Raw genomic sequence first — 27,654 nt, forward strand, 5'->3', positions numbered from 1 at the left:
TCGACAGCCTTCGGGGATTGGCGGTGCGGGTTTCCGCCAATCATTGCACCGCGGGAGCTGATTGGCGGAGGGCAGCAACGCTGCCATGACGACGCGCGGGGCCTAGTCGTTGCGGCTGAGGGAAAGACAGAGGGAAGCAACATGGCGGCGGCCAGGAGTGATTCTGAGGAGGAAGAAGTGGCGGCAAGGGACAAGGAGAAGCCCGAGGGCGGCCAGGCGAGGCCTTCGGCGGCGGGGGATGGGGAAGGGGAAGGGGGCGGCGAGAGCGACGACGAGGAGGACGTCTACGAGGTGGAGAAGATCCTGGACGTCAAGACGGAAGGCGTGAGTCGAGTGGGGCGGGCCTTGGCGGGTCAAACTGAGAGAGCTTGGCTTCAGTCTCATTGCGACATCGCTTTAACCTCCAGGGCTCATTGCTGTCGAATCCTGGGAGTTGTAGTTTGGTGAGGCAGCAGCAGAGAAGGCCTCCATGAATAGCAGTCTAGTGTCTATTTATTTATTTATTTACTTACTTACTTACTTCATTTGTATACCGCTATTCTCAGCCCTAAGGCGACTCATAGTGGTTTACAACAATCAGGCAAAAACAAGGCAAAACAATCAAGGCAAAAATTCAATGCGGCATCAACAAGGTACTTAAAAACAGTTAACACAGAAACAAATTAAACAATTTAACAGTAATAAACATTCAAGCGGCGTCTCATAACTAGAATCATGATCCAAACTCGTCATTCGTAGTTCCATTTCCTGAAATTCATTGCACTGCTTATTCAAACGGCTGTTCAAATAGCCAGGTTTTCACTTTCCTCCGGAATACCATCAATGAGGGAGCCAATCTGATGTCCGTGGGAAGGGCGTTCCACAGCCGAGGGGCCACCACCGAGAAGGCCCTGTCTCTCGTCCCCGCCAGCCGCGTCTGTGTTGCAGGCGGGATCGAGAGCAGGGCCTCCCCGGAAGATCTCAAAGTCCTAGTGGGTTCGTAGGTGGAGATGCATTCGGATAGGTAACTTGGGCCAGAACCGTTTAGGGCTTTATAGGCCAAAGCCAGCACTTTGAATTGGGCCCGGTAGCAAATTGGTAGCCAATGGAGCTGGCGCAACAGAGGGGTTGTGTGTTCCCTGTGTGCCGCCCCTGTTAGTATCATGGCTGCCACACATTGGACCAATTGAAGCTTCATGAGGTGTGTATCAAGGAGAGAACTATGGAAACTTTCGAGGGATTCAGGAGCATGGTGGGGGAAGGGGAATTTCCTCAGCCTAGCCTAATGCTATCAAGTTGCTTCTCATTGAGGACTGCAGACTGGAGTAGTGTGTGTTTGAATTCCAACAAGAACTAGGCAAGATCCTAAAGTATAAAGATGCACTATTGAATATTGACATTAGGGTTGCCCTTGCCATCATATATGTAATTGTGATTGTGAAATCCCGGTGGCGAAGGTTGATGGGGGGGGGGGGGGGGAATCTCATTTGTAGAGTTTGTTTCCAAAAGATACCAAATCCAGAAAAAATTGTAAAATGAATTATAGGTTGAACACGTTGTTGGCTAGAAATAGGATACTGTGTACAGATCAAAATGTATAAAATTATGTCAGTAAATTTATTTATTTGGGGCATTTGTATCCTGTCCTTCTCGACCTCCAAAGAGGGACTCAGGATGGCTACCAACCGGCACTATTCAGTGGCAACAAAAAATAAAAGATAGCATAAAATATGATTAACACAAGTAATACAGTAATAAATATTGGAAAATTACATCTTATAGCAAAATAAAGCATGTCTTCAACACATTTTCCCTCTTCTTCCTGTAAAATTTGTTTTGATGGGTTTGATACCTTTCAGAAAAAAGCTCCACATTTGAAGAATTCTGTGTGGACTGCTGAAAGAACAAATAAATGGCTCCTAGAGCAAATCAGGCCTGAACTCATATTTGAAGCCAAGGTGATTAAGTTACAATATTGTTTCTGCCTTAACAGAGTAAAATACTATACAAAGTACGGTGGAAAGGTTATCCACCTGATGATGACACTTGGGAGCCAGAAGAACATTTAGAAGACTGCAGAGAGGTACTTCTTGAGTTTCAGAAGAAAATAGTGGAAACTAAGCCTAAGCTTGTCAAAAAAGAGACACAGGTATGTTTGATTTCAGCACCTATTTTCCATTCTTAATTTCAGTCCTCTTCTTTATGGTAAACATTACTAGATTCTTAACTGTAGTCAATGTTTCGAGGCTATGATCTCTCCCTCCAGATTTTGAAGGCTTTTTTTTAATAATAGAGCAACAACTAATAGTAACTAATGAGGATAACTGATCATCATTGTTTCTTATCATGAAAAATGATAAGAACTTTGTAAATAATGTGGTACTTATTTCTCTTCTGTTGTTGAAGCAAGCTACTTCATCTACACCAGTGTTTCCCAGACTGGGATTCCTGATGTTTTGGACTTCAGACTCCAAAATCCATGATCAAGGCAGCTAAACCTTCTAGGAGCTGAAGTCTAAAATATCTGCAGAACTAGATTTTGTGAATGATTGACCTAGGTGAAGAATAAAATATGTGTTCCTGGGCTAAATGTTTATTTATTGAGGTGCTTTCTTGATATCAAAGCTTTATGAAGCTTCATGTAAGGATTGAAATAGATTTTGTTCTGGTTTTCAGATGTCTTTGATCCATACTCAATGTTTTTAATGCTAAAAACAAATTTGTTTACTATAAAAGTTAACTATATTGGCTACATTCTGCTGAAATATGTTTGTGTGTGTGTGGATCTTTAAACAAGACTACTGATATCCATGGCATTGTTACTACAGAAATTAGCTCATGTTAATCTCTTTCTCATTGTAATATAAGCAATCTACAGATTTTAAAGTAGGGGTAGGAATCATGTGGCCCGCCAGATGTTGTTCTGCAGTTCCCAGAATTCCTCACTGTTGGCTGGTTAGTGAGATATGCAGCCCAAGAGCATCTGGAGGACCACATTATTCCTACCCGTATATTAAACTGTGATTCAGTGCATTCACATTTATTTCAGTGAAGTTGGACAGTTGAACATGAGCAAACAATGTGATGCAGCAGCTTAAAAAACCAATGGGATTTGAGGCTGCATCAAAAGGAGTGTAGTGTCAAGATCAAGGGAAGTAATGGTACCCATCTATTCTACTTTGGTCAGACCTCACCTGGAATACTGTGTCCAATTCTAGCCACCACAGTTTAAGAGAGATATTGACAGGCCCCAAAAGCCTATTCCTTTTGAAAAGATCCTTATGGATCCTTTTTGGAACCAATATCATTTTTTAAAACTGAAGTAATCTGTTAAGCAAGTCTAGTGGGTTTTAGGAATTGATGGATTTGGAGGAAATGGTGGTGTAATTCATTCTGTACAACTTTGAGTTGTGCAGTTTGGGCTTTTACTCCTTGAATAGGAGCCATCCATGCCTAGTGGCAGGCACTTTGAAACAGAGGTTAATATGAAAAGTGAGGTTTTGTTCCATGGTTGTCTAAAGAGAAGACATTCCAAAATCAGGAATGCATAAGACATTTGACTCTTTTGTTTTGCTTTGTATAAAATAATACAGGTTGAGTATGCCTTATTCAAAATGCTTGGGACCAGGAGTGTTTTGGGATTTGGATTTTTATGTGGCTTTTGAAATGCCTGTATTGGTATCTATGTACATAATGAGATATCTTGAAAATGAGACCCATAAAATTTCTTTTTCATTGACATCTTATACACATAGCCTGGAGGTGAATTTGTACAATATTTCAAAAATATTTTTATGAGGAAATAATTTTTGTGTTCATTGACCCATCAGAAAGTAAAGGTATCACTACCTCAGCCACTCACGTGGAAATTTTGGAGTATTTTGGATTTTGGAATTCAAGATAGGGGATATTCAACCTGTAAAATGAGGCAACAAGCAAATGGCCTCAGCTATTTTAAAATATGGAGATTTCTGTAGTTTCTCTTAATCCACATTTAAATATGTAATTTAAACACCAAAACTATTAAATGATCTCTTCTTTCCCCTTCTAGAAGCCGCCTTTAAATGATGATCTCTTTGAAGCAGATTCTGAAGCAGACAGTGACTGCCGAAGTGATGCAAAAGGAGACATGTCTCCAAAGAAGAAAAAGAAAAAACGTAAAGAGAAGGAGGACAAAAGTCAGGATGAGATGCAAAAGAAAAAATCTAAACCGGCAAAAGGGAAAGAGAGACCTGGACTAGAACGCGAAAATTCCTCTGATAGTTTTGCTTCAGATTCAAAACCGAAGAAAAGAACTTCAGAATTAAAAGAGGACACGAAAGAGTTCAAAAAACAGAGGAGAGAGGATACAAAAGAAGCCACTAAAAAGAAGGGAGAAGTCAAAGATGGGAAGAAAAAATCAAAAGAGAGTAAAAGTCTGCAAAAAGGAAAACACGGTTCTCATTTGGATTTGGACTCCAGCACATGGGATGATTCATTTTCTCAAGCTGCTGACAGTGAAGATTGGGACTCGGACAGCAGTGAGGATAAACAAAACACCTGTTCTGGAAAAGATCGGTTAAAAGAGGAACTTATGTCCTGGGTGTCAGTTCAGCAACCAGACAGTTCATCAAGCACAGATGATAGCTTTGAATTGAAAGTTAAGAGGAAAAAGAAGAAGCACAAAAAAGCCGAAGAACTTGAAGATGGTAAAAAGGTTGACAAGCATCTGGAGAAGAAAAGCACACACAAAAAACAGAAGGCTCCAGAGAAGACAAAAGCTGTCACAGAGATGGACACTAGGAAGCTAACAACGTCTTCACCAGTGCCGAAAGGCATGAAACTATCCGTTGATGAGAGAGGACGCAAATCCACTGATTCAGCAGGGGAAGTAAGCAGTAATGCAAAACTGAAAAACAAGGAGGCAAAACTAGCACAGTCCCATGCCAAGGATGTCCTTCAGAAGTCAACTATCACTGAAGGCAAAGAGAAAAATACAAATTGGAGAGTTGATGAGGAGAAAATGAAAGAGAGACCTTCTCTTCATCCTGTAGGGGAGAGCCTGTTTGAAAAATTTACTCTTGATCCTGAATGCAGTAAAGGAGGAGCAATAGGCAGCAAGAAAAGTCTTTCTAAAAGTGGTCTGAATGCTGGGGACACCCCCAGAGAAAGAAGTACATTATCTAAGGTAATCAAAACTGCATGAAACAAACTCAAGATTTCGGTTTCATAGCCTGTTGTCTTTTCTGAACATCCCTCTCCGCTATTTGACCCTGTGATGGTTTTTGTTTTGTGATATATTTTTGGCTCTGTTAGACATTTCAGATCAGTTATTACTTAAATAAAACATTTCTATTACACCCAGTATCTGCAGGAGTCAATATGGTAACTTGAATACAGTTTTAAAGAATTTCAACCATTTGAAATTAAAAAACCACAATCTAAACTGAAACCATGTTTACAGAACTCCAAAAGCTTAAGATGAATATAGATTTCAACATTGCTGTGAAGTGTTGTTGAAGACTTTCATGGCTGGAAACACTGGGTAGCTATGAGTTTTCCGGGCTATATGACCATTTACCAGAAGCATTCTTTCCTGAGGTTTGCCCACATCTATGGCAGGCATCTTCAGAGTTTGTGAGGTCTCTTGGAAACTAGGCAAATGAGGTTTTTATATCTATAGAATGTCCAGGGTGGGAGAATGAACTCTTTTTCTGTTTGAGGCAAGTGTGAATTTTGCAATTGGTCATCTTCATTAGCATTGAATGGCCTTGCAGCTTCAAAGCCTGACTACTTCCTGCCTGGGGAGAACCTTTTGTTGGAAAGTGTTAGTTGGCCTGATTGATTCCTGTCTGGAATTCCTTTTTTTAAGTGTTGCTCTTTATTTACTGTCCTTATTTTAGAGTTTTTTAATACTGGTAGCCAGATTTTGTTCATTTTCAAAGTTTCCTCCTTTCTGTTGAAATTGTCCACATGCTTGCGACGTCACATTTGTGGCATTTTTTATCATGCCAGAAAAACTTGAGAATATAGTGCAAGTTGCTTCTGATGTGAGAGAATTGGCCATCTGCAAGGATGTTGCCCAGGAGATGCTCAGATGTGTTACTATCCTGTAGGAAGGCTTCTCTCATGTCCTTGCATGGGAAGCTGGGGCTGACAGATGGGAGCTCACCCCATCTTGCGGATTTGAACCACGATCTTCAGGTCAGCAGTTCAGCTGGCACAAGGGTTTAACCCATTGCACCACAGTTGAGAAGGCCCTCTATCACTTCCAGTTGCTGGACTATTTCTTGTTTATGGCCCAGAAGGAGAGGCCTCTTACCTAATTTTAATAGTTGAGTAGATGGAGAGACATTTTGACTGAGTTGGTTCCCCTCTACGAAGTGTAAATGATATTCTTATAGAAAGGCAACCTGTTGTTCATCCCAAAACAGGGTGCAGTTATCTTTGTGTATGAACTCTTTTTAAAGGAACATATCCCTTATGGCATCTATTGATATTTGTTGTTATGTGACTGAGAACACTTTGTCCATGATCCAATGAACTGTGGAAGTCAGTCCTGGATCCGTAACATCGTTTGTGGTCTGTATTTTCTCATCAGCCCTCTATTTCAGTTGACAAATCATTTTTAAAGTGAAAATAACTTTCAGCTGTGGATTTTGAATTTCAAAAATAAATTAAAAGTACAAAAATATACTTTCATATATCTAAAAGCCTTGAAAAACACTTTAAGTAGTTTCTTGAATCTTGGCCTTTGCATGGCTTTTGAGCGACTTGTTTTTTCAACTTCTTACCAGTCTTGATTTGAAAAAAGTGAGCTATAAGCAGCGATGCATGCATATCTTGATCAATATGCAAATTAACACCTGAAACTTGCTAGCTTTTTACTAACTAAATAGATGAGTAAAGTGTCTTCACTTCTGTTGCCATGTGTTTCAAGACATTGTAATTTTTTTCAGGAAAAAGAAATTAAAAAGAGTGAAGCAAAGGAGAAACTTCAGAAAAGGCTTGACTCGGAAAAGGAAGATAAGGGGAAAAAAGAACACAGGGGATTAAAAAGTAAGCATTGAATTCTTAAGGTGATAAAATCATTTTGGATTACAGAACCAGTCCATCTAGTAGTTCCTATATTGCAACCACATTGATTTACATTCACATTTTCAACATGTTGTTTTAACTCAAATGATTTGGAATTGGATCTAGGCTCATGCAAAAGGGTTACCTTCTTTGGAGTTTTCTTCCAATTTTTCCTAAGGATAGTCTCTCAGCCATAAATGCTGTACAAAGGTTTAAGGAACATCCTTGAATGGAGAAATGATAGGGGAAGAATGGGTGTACATATTACTAAATTAACATAAGTAAATAGATTTTATTTATATAAAGAGCACTGAACATTGCTTTTATTTTGGCAAGATCTCAGAAAATGTTCTATTAACTAACTCTTTATGAAGGTTAGGGGGAGGTTCTGCTCTATTATTATTATTATTATGTTATGATGTTTATTATGCTTGTTATGTTTATTTATATCCTGCTTTTTCTCTCCATACACACACACACATGCACAAATGGCTTGACACAAATGGAGTCAGATCTTCAAATTAAAGTAGATGGGATACACAGATCATGTTCCTAAATAAGGTAGATAGATACATGGTCTGATATTTTTCCTGAGGCTGTATCAGTATTTCAAATACATGCATCTAAAGTTTTTGAAATCAGGATAGGAGACATGGTGGATAGACCAGAAGGTATACTTTTTGCTGCCTGGATTCCTGTTGTCTCAGATTTTTGTACAATAATTATCTATGTGTCACAGTTGATGAAAAACATAAATTAAATTGCTATCTTTTCCAATTATCTTTATATATAAATAGATTACATTGGAACTTTCTTGTCGCATGCACATAGTAATCCTGTTAACTGTCCTAGGTTTGAAAGAGATCAAGAGTGCATTTGATGTGTTTAGCATCTCTCCGGAAGAAAAAAATGAATACTCAGACAATCAAAAAAGAGAGGATTTGGGACATGATTACAGATCTATAGATGAATTCAAATCAAAAGACCGACAGTCATATAGTAGGAGCACAAGAGATGAGACAGATACCTGGGCTTACATTGCTGCAGAAGGAGACCGTGAGGTGACTGAAGAGAGTTCTGGTAAGTTGAAAGTTTTAACATTAGAGACAAAAAGGCTACTTGAGTTTTATGTCTTTGCTAAAAGCAAGAACTGGGTATGACGTTTAGCTCAAAGTATCTGATGTTGATACTTGGAGGATCCCCATGTATTTTGGCTTCAAATGCAGGCAGTGTTGTGTTTCTTGTTTTATTATTACAGGCCTTTATTTTTTAAAATCCACCTGTGTGATCTTGCATTTGTAGCCCATTCTTGTCCAGAAAAAGATAAATTTATTTATTTATTTATTTTATTTGCTATACTTGTATACCGCCGTTTCTCAGCCTAGCTGGCGACTCAATGCGGTTTACAACAACTTATAACAAACAACAGTATACAGTTTAAAAGCATAAAAACATAATCCACAATACATATATCAATAAACAATCCAATTCATCTCTTGACTAAAATCGTGATCCAGTTTCGTCGTCCAGATTGCCAGTCCTTCAATCATTACATTTATTGCACTGAGTTAACCAAACGCCTGCTCGAACATCCACGTTTTTAGTCTTTTCTACAATATTTATTAATGAGGATTTCTTGGCATCCTGAAAGAGTCTGTAATTGATAAATATAAAATATACAATTTAAACCTAGGAGCTTATTGTTCTGGAACAGAAGTTCTCAACCTTCCTAATGCCGCAACCCCTTAATACAGTTCTGCATGTTGTGGTGACCCTCAACCATAACATTATTTTCATTGCTACTTCATAACTGTACTTTTGCTACCGTTATGAATTGTAATGTAAATATCTGATATGCAGGATATATTTTCATTCACTGGACAAAATTTGGCACAAATACCCGATACCTTGTGTGATACCTTTTTTTTCTCTTCAATTTACACCAGTGCACTATCTGTACCAACTCCTAGTTTATTTTGGGGGTCAATTCTGAGGGCACCAAACTGGATACATGATCTGGTGTTGCTATTAACTACCATCAAGTTGACTTTGATACATAACAGCCCATGAATATGCGACCTTCAATTCAGCTTGACTTCAACAGTCCTGCCCAGGACTTGCAGATTCAGGGCCATGGCTTCCTTGATTGACTCCTTTCATCTGGAATGCAGTCCTCTTCTTTTCCTACTGTTTTCTGCCTTATCAAATTTTATTGTCTTTTCTACAAGATTGTTTCTTGCAATTGCCTCCTAGTCAGAAAGTTAGATGTGGTCTGTAATTGTTTCTGGTTCTTGATTCATAGTCCTTGTTCACCTAGTTCTGTTAGGTTGATCCTCTCATTCCATTTTATGTCACTGATGAAAGATGCATATGTAAGCATTCATCATACTTGAATCATATGATTGGATTTGGTTTTCTATCTTCAATAAGGATTTTTAAAAAATTGGAAACTGTGTTAGTAACTATTGCATTATGACAATGTTGTATGCTCTTATTAAATGTGTATCACCTCGCAACTCCAGGGGTTCTTGGTAGACACTGATTATCTACATCCAGCTCAGTCTGGCTTTAGGCACTGAAACATGGCACTGAAACAGCCTTGGTCACCTTAGTAGATGATCTACGCCGGGAGCTAGACAGGGAGAGTGTGTCCCTGTTGGTTCTGCTGGACCTCTCAGCGACATTCGATACCGTTGACCACTGTATCCTTCAGGAACGCCTCGCAGAAATGGGACTTGGGGGTACTGCTCTGCAGTGGCTCTAGTCCTTCCTGGAGGGTCGGTCTCAAAAGGTGTTACTGGGTGACACCTGTTTGACTCCACAACCGTTGTCTTGTGGAGTCCCCCAGGGTTCAGTACTGTCCCCAATGTTATTTAACATCTACATGAAGCCGCTGGGGGAGATAATCCGGAGTTTCGGAGTAAGGTGTTACCTGTATGTAGATGGCGTCCAAATCTGTCACTCTTTCCCACCTGTTACTAAGGAGGCTGTTCAGACCTTGAACTGGTGCTTGGCTGCTGCTGCTTCTTATTCTTATTCTTATTATTTGAAACACAACAAGATGAGTCCACAGCAAACAAGATCACTCTGCTGACTGTTGTATTGGATCACACATTGGACACTTCCCAAGTGTCTATGACTGTGTGATGTATCGGCGAATAATGCACGCAGATCCCAGTAGGGTGGCCTTTTGCAGCTGGCAGATGGTAATCTTGTCAGCGCCAATTGTGTTTAAGTACATCATCATCATCATCATTATTATTTAGCAATGGCAACATAAATTTTTTCCCTCTCCTTACTAAATTTCAACTTTCTAGATACAAAGCAACAAACTGTGAGCTTGGGCATGGACATGCAGTTAGAGTGGCTCTCGCTGGAAGACTTTCAGAAGCATCTTGATGGAGAAGATGAGAATCACGTTGCCGTTGAAGCAGTATCACCTAGTGAGTAACAGCTTGAAGTATGGGACATCTTAATACTTCCAATTGTTGACATCTGTTTATTTCATTTGAGATTATTTTATTCCAGCTCAGCTGCGGGATGCTGTTAAAAATGGGCAGTATGCTACAGTAAAGATGGCACTTAATTCAAATGAAGAGTATAATCTGGAACAGGAGGTATGTATTTCTGGAACAGTAGTTTAATACTCCTTGGCAAAAAAATAAAAACACCAGTGTAACAATTTGAGAATGTAGGCAAGTAAATAAAAGTACAGAAATAATAAAATTATTTTAAAAAACCAATCACATAAATTTATATCTGTGCTATGTCATAAATGCAGTTGAAAGCACACAACAACAACAACAATCCTATTTCATCAGCCAAAAACAGGCCCACACTTCCCATTAAAATACTAATAAGTTTATATTTGTTAAAATTGTTCTTCATTTTAATTATTGTATTGCTTTTAAGTGTTTATTCCACTACAAATAAGATACGTACAGTGTGCATAGGAATTCATTTGTGCTTTTTCGAATTATAATCCGAGGGACTGTGACCTGGCCCTCTGTTTAAAAAGTTTGAGGACCCCTGGTGTAGATGTTGTTGTTTCTCTATTTAATGTGGCTTAATTTAATTTTTAATTTTATATGTTACAGTTGCTTTTATACTAGTTTTTTCTATGTTGTAAGGCATTGAATTTTGCTGTGAATATGTTGGAAACCGCTTTGAGTTCCCCTGGGGGAGAAAAGCAGTATATAAATGAAGTGAATGAATGAATGAATGTAGTAATTTAGTGTCATGCTTTCAGTATATCTGTTACATTAAACAACTATAACCACTGAAGATAACACAGATTTTGTACTAGAATTTGAATAGTGTTTTGATACCACTTTATTGAAAGATGGGAAATGCCACCTTTTCCGGGGAAATTATATATTAGAAAATGAACCTTTGACCATGTGACTTTGTTAACGATCCATTGGTAGCTATTCCGGGTGTCATCTTTTCTTCACTTATCAGAGTTATACCATAAGCAGCTGCTGTATTTAAAATCAAACATTAATAAACTGCTGTTGCAGGATTCTAGTGGAATGACCCTTGTGATGCTCGCTGCTGCAGGAGGTCATGATGATATTCTTCGACTTCTCATCAGAAAAGGGGCGAAAGTTAATTGCAGACAAAAAAATGGAACAACTGCTTTGATACACGCAGCTGAAAAGGTTGGTTCCTTTTCTTCCCATTTCTCCATTTGTTTTTATTTGTTCAGGGATCTTCCACGCTCTCCAGGAAGTATTTTCCTGATTCTTTTACCAGGGACAGCGATTTAACCTAATATAGCTGGAAATATGTTCATAGAATCATAGAATCAAAAGACTTGGAAGAGACCTCATGGGCCATCCAGTCCAACCCCCTGCCAAGAAGCAGAAATATTGCATTCAAAGCACCCCTGACAGATAGCCATCCAGCCTCTGTTTAAAAGCTTCCAAAGGAGGAGCCTCCACCACACTCCGGGGCAGAGAGTTCCACTGCTGAACGGCTCTCACAGTCAGGAAGTTCTTCCTCATGTTCAGATGGAATCTCCTTTCTTGTAGTTTGAAGCCATTGTTTCGTGCCCTAGTCTCCAGGGAAGCAGAAAACAAGCTTGCTCCCTCCTCCCTGTGGCTTCCTCTCACGTATTTATACATGGCTATCATATCTCCTCTCAGCCTTCTCTTCTTCAGGCTAAACATGCCCAGCTCCTTAAGCCGCTCCTCATAGGGCTTGTTCTCCAGACCCTTGATCATTTTAGTCGCCCTCCTCTGGACACATTCCCGCTTGTCAATATCTCTCTTGAATTGTAGTGCCCAGAATTGGACACAATATTCCAGGTGTGGTCTAACCAAAGCAGAATAGAGGGGTAGCATTACTTCCCTAGAAGTAATGCTACCCCTCAGCTGCTTAAGTTACCATGTCTTCCAAACTTCAAGATCAACCTGTTTTATCTTGAGTAATTAGAGAAAGTAGATGCCTAGCATTAATATTGCAATTTGCTATTCCCTATATCGCACTGTTTTTTTAAAAAATGCCTAATTTTTCAGAGTGGTGCAAAGAAACAATCCAGAAAACTGAGTCATGTTCCATCACTATCTAAAGTCAGGCACGGAGTCACAAAATTAGCTGGATATTTTTGTAACAGACTCGTCCCATACCTGCATTTTTTTCCTTTGACTACCAGGATTATTCAAGAATTCACTTCCTGTGCTTCACTTCTACCTTTATTAGGCCTGCTACTTTTATATAATCTTTTGTGTGATTTTTTTTTCTTCTCTTTTCCTTTATTACTCTCTTGTTTAAGAAATGGAATTTGGTATGGCTTGTAATATATCATACATAGCATACGATGATGAAGGGTACATGTGCGACGGTATAATTACTTTTTATAATAATCCACAACAGTTTTAAAAATCAGTTTTTTTTCCTATTTAGATTCATCATATTCATTATATCAACTTTTTTTTCTTGTAGAATAATCTAACTACTGTAGCCATCCTCTTGGAAGCTGGAGCCTGCATGAATTTGCAGCAAAATAGTGGCGAAACGGCTTTAATGAAGGTATATGCTGTCAATATGACTTTTGATATTTAACCTCATACCATGATAAATGTGAATATACTTTCCTGTATGCAGAAATTTATTTGTTAAAACTTCTAAATTAGCTTGTTATCAGAAGTATGACCCATATTTCAATACTGTAGTTCCTAAGTCATCACTGAGCCATATGTTACAGTATTAAGTGGCATATCTTTGTGATGTTAATATAGCTGTATATTACACATAATTTAACATTCTTTCTGTTTATATATTACAGCAGTCGTTCTCAACCTGTGGGTCCCCAGATGTTTTGGCCTTCAACTCCTCAAAATCCTAACAGCTTGTAAACTGGCTGGGATTTTTGGGAGTTGTAGGCCAAAACACCTGGGGACCCACAGGTTGAGTACCACTATATTAGAATAATACTTGTTTCAATAATTTTAGAGCTTAGGGGAAGAAGAGAGCCAGTGGATCCACTAACATGGGAGCAATGGATTTATTCTTAGTTTTACCACTATTCCTTCTGCAATTATCCAAATTGTAATTGAGATTGCTGAAGATGAAACCATGAAAGGACAGGATCCAGACCAGAAATGATCCTTAGAATTTATCCGGGATGGGAACCACCCCAGAAAGGAAGATCAGTTGTAGTTACTTTTCCAAATGGAAGACTAGGATATTGTCAGGAATATTAAAAATTAACTAGGTATTTTTAATTACAAAAATGTGAGTCAAGCACTGAAATGGTTAAATGGATGGAGTGACTCACAAATGCTGCAGTTCAATATAAGCAGGTGTGCCTGTAGCCTCAGTGATAGTTTGCTTCAGTATGAGAACACCTCAGAGTTTGTAGGCCTCAGTGCGAGGTAGGCCTTAGAGTTGTGAGAGGCCTGTGAGAGAGAGGCCTGGTGTGAGAAGGCTTTGATGAGAGAATCCCCAGGTTGAAGGCCTCGTGTGTAAAGCTGCAGTGTGAAATCTGCTGTGTGTGAAAGGCTACTGTGTGAAGCTCCTGTGTAAGTTTAGTGTGAAAAGAGGCTCTGTGGGAGACAAGCTTTTATTTGCATGAGAAAGAAGCCCAGTGTGGAAGCAAAGAAGGAAGTATAAAGAATGTTATTTGTGTTATGGAAATCTTGTTTTGTAAATAGTGCAACCATATTATTTTGCTATAAAGAAAAGCCTCCTAAGGAATTGATAACATAGGTCTGTGTATTTTTGTTCTTTTTATAACTTTTGGCTACTGATGCTGGATCATGCTACTACTAATAAGTTACCCTGCTATACGTTTATGAGGAGGGTCTTTTCTTAATAAGACCACTTGCCCAACATAGATTTATACGTTTGTCTTACCTGTATCTTAGTCTTTGTATTCTATGTCTGGCAAATACTTCCTAGCAATGGATAGTGTTTGCAGTTTGGCTTGGGAAGAGGCCCACACAGTTGCTAGTTTCTGCTTTAGAGGGGATGTATAAAAACATTACAGAGTCACACTATTTGTTGTGAGCCTTCAGGGAGGCTGGGAGGTGGAGACATCTCCTGTTGGAGCCATGTTGTCAGTAGCTGCGCGGTGGTTTAAAACATTACAAGATCTTTACTTTTTTGCATGGATGTCTATTCCAATATGTGCACATTCAATAAATATTGAATTGCCTCATTTATTAGCTCTTGCTTTCTTCTTTTCCAAATGCAGGCCTGTAAAAGAGGAAATTATGATATCGTCCGTCTTATGATTGAAAGTGGTGCAGACTGCAATATATTATCAAAGCATCAGAGCAGTGCCCTTCATTTTGCCAAACAGTGTAATAATTCACTAGTGTATGAACTCCTCAACAGTCACTTGGCTACGTAAGTAGTTGCTTTGCTTGTGATTTTTTAAAAAGTTAATCATCAATTGAAGTTATGCTGGTATCTTTTAAGTATGAGGAAAGGAACTGTATTTGCTGATTTTTTTTTTTAACTTGGATGGCTCTTGTTTGACTTATGCATTAAGGAAATTAGCTCAGTAGTAAAACTTATAGTTTAAGGGAACTTCACACATTCCTAAACAAAAATGGGAAGATTTAATCCACCATAGCTTAAATAAGGAGAGTACTGATAGTAATTAGTTCCTTTCTCCAATAATTAGGGTATAATTAAGTTACTTTGTGGTTGTCTCTTAACTAGGGAAAATCTCACTCCTTTTGTGCTAAGGTTTGACAGGCACAATGGGTGTAGGAACTCTAAGTGTAGAGAAACAAATATGTTTGCACTGTTCTGATACATTCAGATATGTTTATAGAAAATAAAAGGCCCATATTTCACTGCATAATCACCGCCATCACATAATCATTGCATTCAAGTTTTTTTCAGTCCAAAAAATGTTTTCTAGTCTTTCATCACATAATTGTCACATGGGATAGTTCTGTTCGTCACACTGCCGAAGGGTAAACAGAGCAGCAATGTATTCAGCGGTATCTTGCACACATTGTGAGCCATGAGCTTCAAATAATGGTTGCACCCAATGTTTTAGGGGGAAAGATATAAATTTTGTGGTAGAATATAATGATGATGATGATGATGATGATGATGATGATAATAATAATAATAATAATCTTTATTTATACCCCGCCACCATCTCCCCAATGGGGGCTCGAAGCGGCTTACATGGGGCCAAGCCCGGACAACATGTTACAGCAAAATAAAACCAGAACATAAACAACAAGCAACATCATCAAAATTACATAGAAAAAAAGTATAAACACAGTAACAAAATAACATTCCAATAAACACATACTTTCTGATTGCTCTGGAGAGAGTAACTTTTTAGAATTGTAACTATAACAATAAATGCGGGGTGGGATAAGTTTTCCTCCCAGTTTTTTCTTACAACTCCATACTGTTCAGGCTGATTCAGGTAAATCCCCTGCCAGATATTACCCTTTTATGTGAATGTGGCTCTTTCCGTGCTGGCTGTTGAGGAAATGTTTTATTTCTGTAGTATTAGACCAAAACGGAAATAGCAATTCTGCTTTGTTTTCCTTTTTTAGGCTCTCGCGAGTTGCAGAAGACACAATCAGGGAGTATTTTGAAGCTCGTCTTAATTTGATGGAACCTGTATTTGACATTGCGTGCCACAGGCTTTGCGAGGGACCAGATTATTCTTCTGAATTCACCTACAAGCCCCCACAGGCTGTGTCTGAAGGTTGTGTTTTTATACACATTCATTAGTAGACAAATACGTAGAGAACAAATCCAAGTGGAATTGAGGTTGTCAGTATAGAAGCTCTTTTGCATCTGAGAGAAAATACATTGTATTAACTTTGATTTTTTGAGACATAATCTTTTCGGAATGGCTGGGTTTATCTGATACTGTCAGTAGCAAAAGAAGGTGGTTGTGAAACAATAAAAGCCTAGCCAGAAATCATAGAATCATAGAATTGGAAGAAACCACAAGAGCCATGCAGTCCAGCTCCATGCCATGCACAAATATTGTGGTAAAGACATATAAACCCCTCTTGCCTAGTTTCCAACAGAACTCACAACCTAATTAAGGCAAGAATAAACCAGGGCCGTCTAACACTTCCCAACAAAGGAACCCCCAGGCAGTGATTAGCCAGGCTTTGAAGGTACAAGGCCATTAAAGGCTAATTAAGATGGCCAATTGCAACATTCACACTTGCCTCAAACAGAGAGTTCTTTCTCCCACCTTAGACATTCCACAGATATATAAAACCCACCTGTCCAGTTTCCAAGAGACCCCCCCCCAACTTCTGAGGATGGCTGCCATAGATGTGTGCAAAACATCAGGAGAGAATGCTTCTGTAACATGGCCATACAGCAAGCCATTGTGGTTAAGATCTTGGAAGCAAAATCTAAACAAGTGAAAATTGAACTGGCCAAAGTGCAATTTGTTTGTTTGCCTTTCTCTTCCTCTTATTTAATTTTTCTCAAGCTATGGTCACAAAATTCAGTGAAGAAAACTGGGAGTTGCCACTTTTCAGCATATCTATTTCTGAAGTTAACAGGAGTGCCTTTTTTAGAATTAATTTACAGAATAGCTGGTGTAAGTGCACCAAAACAAGTTCATATCTATCCATTTACCTTCTGGGGCATGAAGCTTTCTTTGAGTTAGGAGACTAAATGTTAACCAAAAAGTCATGTTATTTTAAGAATATTACTTAAAGATAAGCCACACCCAGCACTTTTTAACCTGTACCCATCACTGGCCCGGCCCTGGTTTTTATTGCGTAATGATGTAATGTTTTGTTATTGGTTATGTTTTTAATTTGCTTTGAATTGTATTGTTATTGTTTTGCTGTTGTTGTGTTGAGGCCTTGGCCTTTGTAAGCCGTATCGAGTCCTTCGGGAGATGCTAGCGGGGTACAAATAAAGTTTAATAATTAATAATAATAATAATAATAATAATAAGTAAAATGTTCAAGTTGGCCTTTAAGGCATGGTGAGAATCATTTTCCCCCCAGTTTCGGTACAGTCTCTGAAAACTTGCTTGTTTTTCCACAGGATCTGGAGTTCTTTTATTCATTTTCCATGCAAACTTTTTTGGAAAAGAGGTTGTTGCTCGGCTTTGTGGACCATGCAGTGTGCAAGCGGTGGTTTTGAATGACAACTTCCAACTGCCCGTGTTTCTGGTAAAATTTTCATGTTTTGTTTCCTCTGTAATTTTTTAAAAAATGTCAAATATATTTTTCAAAGATTAGTTCATTGTTTTGTTTTGTTTTTCAAAATTTTATTGAGTTTACAAAAGGATACAGTTTCCCCCCTTAAAAATTGTTAGTTCATACTTTTTACAAATATTTTGCCATTTAATACTGTGTTGTGTGATAACTAGTTATATTTAGATTGTCCCCTGTGGTGTAGTGGGTTAAAGCCTTGTGCCAGCAGGACTGCTGACTGAAAGGTCAGCGGTTTGAATCTGAGGAGCAAGGTGAGCTCCCATTTGTTAGCTCTAGCTCCTCATGCGGGGACATGAAAGAAACCTCCTATAGGATGGTAAAACATCTGGGCGTCCCCTGGGCATTGTCCTTGCAGATGGCCAGTTCTCTCACAATTCTCTCACACTAGCGACTTGCAGTTTCTCAAGTTGCTCCTGACACAAATAAAAAGTTATATTTCATATTTGAAGAATCTTTAAAATCTGAAGAGCAGAAGGCTCAAAATTCCTTTTTCTGGGTTATGGAAACAGAATCGTAATATCTTCCTTGTTACATTTATAAATCTATGAGAAATTTACGCATTATTTATTGCACATCTATATGGGGGCTGTAAATGGCTGCTCACCCAGTTTTCTTTGGCAGGATCAGAAAGAGAATACTAACTGTTTCAGTTAACAAGGTCATATGTTTATCCACAGGTTTGTATATTATCATGCCAAATGAATTTTCTAAAGATACTTTAAATTTACTTCTATTTCCTATTTAGATTAGATAGCACTGCTAGCTGCACAAAATCTATTAGAACATGCCAAGATTACAGGATAACATGTATCAGCCTAAGGAAGAATAATTTTGTGGGTCATACTTGTAGTAAATCATTTCTCAGGGATGCTCTATTAATTATATGCAGCCTGTATGTTTAATGGACCAACTGCCAGCTCAATAATGTCTTTATTATTACTTTAATGTGGTTGGATGTTTATTTAAACATTTGGGATGTTTTGGTTGTTTTGGTTCTTTTAGCACCTTATGGCATTGAATGTTTGCCGTTGCTTGTTGTAAACCTGAGTTCCCACGGGAGATAGGGCAGGATATAGATAAATTTATTATCATTATTATTATTATTATTATTGACTCCTGGTAATTTCTGCTGGCTTTTCCTCTGCTGACTTGTTTATTTCTGTTTGAATGCACAAGCACAAATGCACACATATGCATGCGCACTTCTGCCACCCTTTTCTCAGCTTCTGAAGATTTAATGTTATCATTTCTTTCTTCCTGCAGCTCTAATGCAATGTGAAATGGCTTTTTTATCATATGGTGGACACTAAATTACATCTGTCTTATACTACTACTGCTCCCTGTTGGGACTGCTGTAAATGTAGGGGGTTTCAACTTGATATTCTGTCCTTATCAAATTTACTTTAAATATCCAGCTGGTGAAATGGTTTTTATAAAAATCTAAAAATCTTACTCATTACCTGTAAAATTGTAGCCCTAATACAGTTGTATTCTCCATGGGAGACCCTTTATTACTGGGTGGCCTTCCTAACATTCTGCTTTGGCCTCCTATTCACTCTCCCAACCATGCACACAACACATACCCTCTTACACTTCCCACGCCCACAAATTCTCAAGTTTCTATGTACACTCCTTTTGAGCTGAAATCCTTTTGGATTGGATTGATTGAGAAACTCTAATCAATAGCTGAAAGCAAAAAGGGTTTTTCCCCTGCCTGGAGAGAAGAGGCCAAGAGAAGAAGCTGTTGAGTTATATAGGGATGTACTGGGCCTCACAGGCTGAAAATTCCCCATGTCTGCCACATTTGTCTTCTAATAGAGCAGTTTTGTTTCACCATGATTTTGTGAGTTTATATGGTTGTGCTACACCATGTCATTAAGTATTATCAAAATGGTAGCCTACCAAACAGCAAGAAATATATGCTTAGGAATAGGAGAAGGAGCCTTTGCCCCAAGTCCTCCCCATGCGGATGGGGAAGGAGAGCCATGTGCAAAGCTGGGCTTGCGTGGCTGAATCCTGATGGGGAAGAGACAGGTAGAAAAGGCTAGGTAGAAAAACTGCACATATAACATTGCCTGGAGACATAGACATAGAATCATTGAGTTGGAAGAGACCTCGTGGGCCATCCAGTCCAACCCCCTGCCAAAAAGCAGGAAAATCACATTCAAAACACCCCTAACAGATGGCCAACCAGCCTCTGTTTAAAAGCCTCCAAAGAAGGAGTCTTGGCCACAGTCCAAGGCAGAGAGTTCCACTGCTAAACAGCTCTCACAGTCAGGAAGTTATTCCTAATGTTCAGGTGGAATCTCCTTTCCTGTCGTTTGAAGCCATTGTTCCACATCCCAGTCTCCAGGGCAGCAGAAAACAACCTTGCTCCCTCCTCCCTGTGACTTCCCCTCACATAATTTATACATGGCCCTCATCATGTGTCCTCTCAGCTTCTCTTCTGCAGGCTAAACATGCCCAGCTCTTTAATCTGCTCCTCATAGGGTTTGTTCTCCACATAGTAGCATTGGGAGGTGAGGATGTGTCCCCTGGCACCATCAAGACCACAGAGGGCTCCAGAGTGAAAAGAAAATCAGCCCCTACCTCAACATGGTCCCCTATCCCTTACATAGAATATATATTACTTTATAGGTCCAGTCTGACACCCAGTTAACAGCATTGTTAATACTTTTTGAAAGGATATGTTTCTAGGTTTAAAGATTTTATAAAATATTTTGTTAGGAAACATGTATTAATTAGCAGTAAGAATCCTCAGTACCAAACAAGAGAGTCTATAGTGCAGGCCTACACAACCTGTGGCCTGTTTTGGACATTCACTCCCAGAATTCCTGACCATTGGAGAAGTTGTCTAGGTTTTCTAAGAACTGGAGTCCCAAACACCTGGAGGGCCACAGAGTGTCTGCAGCTTGCAGGTTACTGGAAGATAAGTGATAGGTTTTTTTTCTTAGGAAGGTGCTGCCTGAAAGCAGCATTTGGAGGGTATTGTTGCTCAGTGCATGCCCTTCAGTGCCATGCCTAGAGTAGCCAGGCACCCGTTCCTTCCTTCTCATCATCTCCCTCCCTCCCTCCCAGCCCCGCAGAGCCAACCATCCTGGGAGGACAGAGCAGCTCCCTCAGCGGATCCACCAGGTGAGTGGCTAGGCCAAGATCTGCCGGGGCATTGATGGCATACTTATCCATTCCTTGCCTTTGGGCTTATTTTTTGATGACAGAAAGCTACAAGGGCATTATTCATTACCCTTCCCAGCCTCTGCCCATCAGAATCCATATATACAAGCTGCTCATTCCTTCACAGGGACATTTAGGGCAAAGCTCCGCTCTCCGTGTTTAGTGGATTCCATTGGTCAGAATCTGCAAGGACACAGGAGGAGCACTGTGTGCAAACAGAGCATTGACATGGCCACTCTAGTGCTGCATTTTAAAACAATTGCTGTGAGTTTTGTTTCTAATGGCCAAATTCCTATATGAGAGTTACATTTCCTCAAGTAGAATTATATAACGGGGAATTAGAAATTGAGTACTTTTGTTACATCCATATCCAGTAGAAGGTCGGTGTTACTTAACTATGTAGGGGAACTGACAAAGTGAATGATGCACATAGAGTCCCCAATATACTACGCCCCCTGATGAGCATTGGGCGCTCACTCACAATGTGTCACAGAATACTGATGTGGGGGTTCAGATGTGCATCAAGTGCTTTTGCCAGTATCCCATTTTACATCTTCGGAATTCAGTTACAGGATTTCTTAGCACCATTGCTATATAGTTAAGTACATGTAAAGTTACTGTATATACTTGAGTATAAGCCGAGTTTTCAGCCCTTTTTAAGTCTGAAAAAGCCCCCCTCGGCTTATACTCGAGTCAAGGTTATTTATTATTTTACTCTGTTGTTGTTGTTATTTTACTCTATTATTATTATTATTACAATTACACTAGCTATTATTGTTATTATTACATTAATCATTTTTCTCTATTATTACATTTACTATTTTTCTTTATTATTGTTATTATTACATTTATTATTTTACTCTATTTATTATAATTGTTATTACATTTATTTTACTCTATTTACTCTTATTACATTTCCATTATTTTACTCTACTATTTTATTATATTTATTATTTTCCTCTATTATTATTAGAAGGATACATAAGCACATTTACATTGAAAGTTAGAATAATGATGTAATTAGAGTTGGACAGTTTTATCTTTAACCTACTGATGTCTCAATTAATGTAATTTTATTGGTATCTGTTTTTATTATGAAATTTACCAGTACCTGCTGCATTTCCCACCCTTGGCTTAAACTCGAGTCAATACGTTTTCCCAGTTTTTTGTGGTAAAATTAGGTGCCTCAGCTTATGTTTGGGCCGGCTTATACTCGAATATATATGGTACATGACATAGAGAATGATATAGGATTCCAGCCTATAATTTATTTTATCTTTGATTTTATAGGTTTACATTCTGTTTTGAAATCTGATTGTTATATGCCCCAATTAACTTGCAATGGAGCAAAATACAATTGTTGTAAATACAATCTTTTTTTAATAATGGCTAATCAGATATCTTGAAGAGGTGGGATTAAGGTAGTAGCTCGTTCTCCTTTAATATTCCTAGCCATTGGCTTTCAGTGGCTTAGTGCCTTGGGACAGGAAGATTGAATCAAGTCAACTTGATTCACAGGCAGTGTCTCTGTCCTGATAGCCAGGAGTTGAACATTCCTAATTTAAAGGAGCTCTCTGAATGGCTACCAACCCTGTTGTGCTACAGCTCCCAGATCTAGGTATTACATTTATGCAGTTGTTCTCTGCTGTTTTAGATGTACTGAGGGTGTGGGGTGGAGCTGCACAAGGGTGAGGAAAAACAAGAGCAATCCTCTCATACACATTATTAAATAAGTTCTCACCTTTGCCAATATTTCTTCAATACCACATTACCATGCAAAGGTCTTTGCTCTGTCATATCATCTCTTAAAAGGATTGATTTCATTGATAGGGAATTAAGAGGAACAGGCAGAATTCATAAAGGTTGTGTGGGTGAGAATTTAGCTCCTGAAAATCATCTTTTTGAACTGAAGTATGATGTCATTTAGGAGATGTACAACCAATTGTTCTCTTTTTTTAATTTTAGGATAGTCACTTTATTTATTCCTTCAGTCCTATCCCTGGCCTCAACAAACTTTTCATACGATTGGTAGAAGCTCCTACTGCCAAGGTGAGAAATGTAAATATGTATATATTTTTATTGTTGCAATAAATATAAAATATATGTTGCAATAAAGTCACCTTTGGGCTGAGAAAGACAGTATATAAATATGGTAAATAAATAAATAAATGCATATATGTTTTGAAATGTGTGTCATCTTTCAAGAAAGAATACGCTTGAATACGCTAGAAACAAGTCAGTGCTTCAGCATAGAAATAGGTGTTCTGCATGCCAGCCTGAGCAATACACTGAGCCTTGTGCCAATCCCACCAGGCCTTCCACAGAGCATTTGAAGCCACCATCACACAGCCATTTATGTGTGGAGGAGAGTAAGCACATCATGGGGCACTTGCCCATATCCCTGTAGCAAACTGTACTGAGGTAATCATGTCAGTGGTTGTGGGGAGGACTTAGTTACACATGGAGTAAGAGAATATCAACCTCTGCAGCAAAGAGAAATATAGACATGCTAACATTGGGTTACTGTATATACTCCAGATGACCTCATTTGTAAGTTGTCTTATATTACTTTATGTGTGGTTTGTTTTATGCTATTTATGAAGTTGTTTTATGAATTTTGTTGTGTTATATTTTAACCATGTTGATTGGGCTTGTCCCCATGTAAGCTACCCAAGTCCCTTCGGGGAGATGGAGGTAGGGTATAAAAATAAAGGTGATGATTATTATCATCATTATTATTATTTGAGAGCAGATTTGGAGGCCAAAATTAGGGATTTTAATATGACCCCTGGTGGCATAGCGGGTTAAAGCACTGAGCTGCTGAACTTGCTGACCAAAACGTTGATGGTTCAGATCTGGGGAGCAGGGTGAGCCCAGCTTCTGCCAACCTAACCGTCTGAAAACATTCTAGTGTGAGTAGATCAATAGGTGCGGCGAAAAGATAACAGCGCTTCATGCAGTCACCACGACCACATGCCTTAGGAGGTGTCTACAGACAACACTGGCTCTTCGGCTTAGACATGGAGATGAGCACCACCCCCCAGAGTTGGACATGACTAGACTTAATGTCAGGGAAACCTTTACCTATGTTGGTTATTCCAGAGGAGAAAGCATTTTGGGACCAGTGATATTAAAAAAAGTTGGCATCATGGCAGAGAGAGTAGAATTTGTGGTGTTTCTTTGAGGTCCTCCTGGCATGGCCTAAGTGCTTGCCTTTCTCCACCCTACAGTATACTACAGATACAGTACTCACATTGACTCAAGGATGAGTTGACCCAGGTTTTTGGAGTTTTTTCCCCCTAAAAGTACAGTAGTCTCGGTTATCCAACATAATCGGGCTGGCAGAATGTTGGATAGCCCGAATATGATGGATAATACAGAGGGATCAAGGAAAAGCCTATTAAACCCTCCCGTTTCCTGCCTCCGCTGGGCCCCAGCTCTCTACCCTACTCGTCCTGGTGGCAAACGCTGCCCTCCCTTGCTCACTCACCCACCCTACCTTTGCCACCAGGATGAAGAGCCGGGGCCCAGAGTAGTCAGGAAGGAGAGGTCAGGCTCCTGGATCTGCCTCCGCTGCTGTCTTTGCCTCCCTCCCTCCCTCCCTCCCTCCCTCACTGAGCAGTAAAGGCAGGCGTGGCAGCGGTGGCAGAACCAGGAGCCTAGCCTCCCCTTCCTGCCTCCTCTGGGCCCTGACTCCCTACCCTGTGCATCCCGGTAGCAAAGGCCACTCTTGCTCGCTTGCTCACTCACTCATCCACCCTACCTTTTGCCTTTGCTGCTGGGACGAGGAGCCAGGGCCCAGAGGAGGTGAGAAGGGGAGGCCAGGCTCCTGGATCTGCTGTCGGTGCAGATCCAGGAGCCGGCCCAATGAGCGAGCGAGGACATTGTTAGAAGAATAATCACTTGTACTTTCTTTCTTGCAGGTGAAGTTACTGATCGGTGCATACAGAGTGCAGCTGGCCTCATGAACCTGAAATTATTGTTGTTATATATATGTTTGGAATACATTTTCCTTTTTTTCTGATCAAACAGTTTGGAACTCCTGATGCAGTTTATATATTGTTATTGCAACAACCTGCTTATTTTGACTCTCATTTCCTTATGAACCATCATGCGAGTCATTTGGTGGGCTGCTGAAGACACCAAATAAGATTTGTTATTTTGTGTAGATATCACTGTATTTGTGCCAATAACTATAATTCCATGTCTAAGTTGGAGAGTCCAGACTGCATATCTCATTTCCACCATGTGGAATGGTGCAAACATTTTAAGATGAAGTACAGTTTTTTAAAACCCAAGTCCTTGTAAAGGCTAAAAAAAAAATTGTCCTGATGTTTTTGTTGATATTTAAATTGTTTTTTCATATATGCAGAACTACATTTGCTATTGCTGTTATACAGGAAGATAAACAGTATTTCTGCTTTCTAAAAGATTGATGTAACAAGGATTTAAACATAAACTTAATATAACTGAGGCTAATGGTTGGTTTGTTCCAAAGTATGAACAAAAAACAAAACAAAAAAAACAAACAAACCTGGGCAGAATTGTGAAAATGGTTGTTCTTCATAAAGCTTTAGAAAGTAATGGACAGAATAGTGTATTAGACACATGCTATTTTTAAAAAAGTAGACCATATTTATAGATTTATTCTAATCTTGTACTGTTGTGAACTGCTCCTGATAAATTCATCTTTTGCCCTCATAGACACATTTTTATTATAGTAGTTCAGTGTTAATAAAAATATAAAACATCTCATGTATCAATTTCTTGTCTAAACTTAAACATTAGAGAGATCCCAGTTTGTGTGTTTTGCTCTTCCGTAATAACAGAGAATCAAACTGACAATATGTTAAATGGTAGTTCAGCATGTAATTTTATTTCGTCCCTCATCACATTGGTTAGTACTGATTAAAGTAAACTTAATTTCTCAATTGTTGAATGTATTACGTAAATGTACTATGTGATACTTACTACATAAATCCCATTGATTTGGTGGGTGTGGACTAACAGATTCAGGACTTTGTGTACAGCAGTGCGGTATCTCAATGAGGTAGCACATTTTCATACCAGTATTTTAATGGATTGAAAGGAAGAATTAGTCTTATCCTGTAAGTAAAATTCGAAAGTATTTAAACCATCGGTTACTTTCTCAAAATGAAGTTTCAGAGCCACCAATGTTTTGTTAACTGGATGGTGTAGAGAAAAATTCTACATAAGCGGAACAAACCTAAGTGGAGAGCACTTGTTTGTCAAAGGCAGCAGCTGTAATTGATTACTGAAATCTTGTTGGGACAGTATGTTAGTGCAACCAGCCCATTACAGAAGTGGTTGTATAGGTTGAATGCAGAGGTGGACAACTATCGGGAAATTGAGAGATTGATGCTTACCATTAAGATTCATTCTTCGAATCACAGAGTTGGAAGAGACTACAAAAGCCACCCAGTCCAACCCTCTGTCATGCAGGAACCCACAATCAAAGCAACCCCAACAGATGGCCATCCAGCCTTTGCTTAAAAGCCCCCAGAGAAAGAGATGCTACCACGCTCTGAGGCAGCATATTCCACTGCCAAACAGCTCATACTGTCAGAAAGGTGTTCTTAACATTTAGGTGGCATCTTCTTTCTTACAATTTGAATCCACTGCTCCGTGTCCTAGTCTCCAGCGTAGCATAAAACAAGTTTGCCTCTTCTTCAAAGTGCTATTCTTTCAGCTATTTAAACATGGCTCTAAATGTCCCTTCAGCCTTCTTTTCTCTTGGATGGCTGGAGGAGCAATTCATTTACAGATTGTTTCCCATGTTCCGACTGACAATGCAGAGGCTCAGTGTTCTTTTTTATTGTAACCATTGAACCCTCTCCCTTCACTGTCAATTTTGTTGTAAAGCCTTGCCTGCTAATTAGTTATTTCCTAAATCACTGCATACTACTCAATCTATTTTATGTTACTATTATGCAGTCACATAGGTTTATTTGTTCCTCCTGTCATCCAATAATGAATGTCATGGTAAGTATCAATCTCTTCTTGTCTGGATAGCACAAGGGATCCATCCAATTACGGACTCCAATTGGGTGGGTGAAGCTGCCATAAATATATCGTAACACAGTTTGCCCAAATATCTCCCAAATGTTGAATGGCTGCTTCCATCCTGCTGCATCATCCAAAGATGCAATGTATGCCGTAGTCACTGCCATCAAGCATAGGGATTGTGGCTACACTTTTTCTGGCCTGGGAACCCCTGTGCAGTCACAGCACAGGAAAAATGCTTTAATTCAATTAACACTGGCCAACCTTGTTATTTTCCTAAGGTCTTCAGGTGGGAGCAAATAAATAATGCCTCGGTGTCTAATGTGATTTGTTCTTTCATTTCCGTTGATGTTTTAGCCTAAGATAGAAATTTGGCAAATGAATTACCTCATTAATTCACATGCTTATCTTACATTTGTGCCGAACATTGGATCCTATTGTAGGAGTCAATTTGTTCTTCTCAAACCTACACCAGTTTGGGGTTACTGAAAGGGTTTCTAGCTCCAACACCCTTCTTGCATAGGCCATTACTACTAAGGATGCCACCTTAAATGTAAGTAGCCTTAATGATGCCTCCTGTACAGGTTCAAAATGTAAAGACCTAGATGGGAACCTATGTGGAGTCAGTGGATCTAACAAGATGGCTCCATTTAGAAATCTTTTGTAACATGTGAGTTGATAACATGTCTTATTACTGAACCTAAGGCTAGCATTGTCTAGATTGTCTAGAAACTCATTT

The 27,654-nt window shown here is 39.2% G+C and overlaps 1 protein-coding gene across 2 annotated transcripts; it reads left to right on the top strand.

Moving 5' to 3' along the window:
- Positions 1–27,237, top strand: MPHOSPH8 (M-phase phosphoprotein 8). Of its 2 annotated transcripts, XM_060770972.2 has the most exons (15): positions 1–324; positions 1,973–2,128; positions 4,031–5,146; positions 6,918–7,017; positions 7,888–8,115; positions 10,353–10,478; positions 10,564–10,652; positions 11,556–11,696; positions 12,982–13,068; positions 14,735–14,889; positions 16,071–16,225; positions 17,545–17,672; positions 20,796–20,852; positions 22,857–22,940; positions 24,815–27,237. In XM_060770972.2, exons 1-15 carry the CDS (start codon positions 142–144, stop codon positions 24,857–24,859), a joined length of 2,850 nt encoding a protein of 949 aa, XP_060626955.2. In that variant the 5' UTR covers positions 1–141; the 3' UTR covers positions 24,860–27,237. The 2 variants fall into 2 exon arrangements, with proteins under 2 accessions (XP_060626955.2, XP_060626956.2); XM_060770973.2 differs by lacking the exon at positions 20,796–20,852 and having other exon boundaries at positions 51–324.
- Positions 27,238–27,654: the final 417 nt, after the last annotated feature.

Source organism: Anolis sagrei, chromosome 3 (genome assembly GCF_037176765.1).
Source record: "Anolis sagrei isolate rAnoSag1 chromosome 3, rAnoSag1.mat, whole genome shotgun sequence".
NCBI classification, from domain to species: Eukaryota; Metazoa; Chordata; class Lepidosauria; order Squamata; family Dactyloidae; genus Anolis; species Anolis sagrei.

Bases quoted from the DNA above. Each gene is read 5' to 3' on its own strand.
- MPHOSPH8 (XM_060770972.2), top strand. From the start codon at position 142: ATGGCGGCGGCCAGGAGTGATTCTGAGGAGGAAGAAGTGGCGGCAAGG. The intron at 14,890-16,070 runs GTAAGTAGTTGC...TTCCTTTTTTAG, and splicing joins CTCAACAGTCACTTGGCTAC to GCTCTCGCGAGTTGCAGAAG. The intron at 16,226-17,544 runs GTTGTGTTTTTA...GTTTTTCCACAG, and splicing joins CCCACAGGCTGTGTCTGAAG to GATCTGGAGTTCTTTTATTC.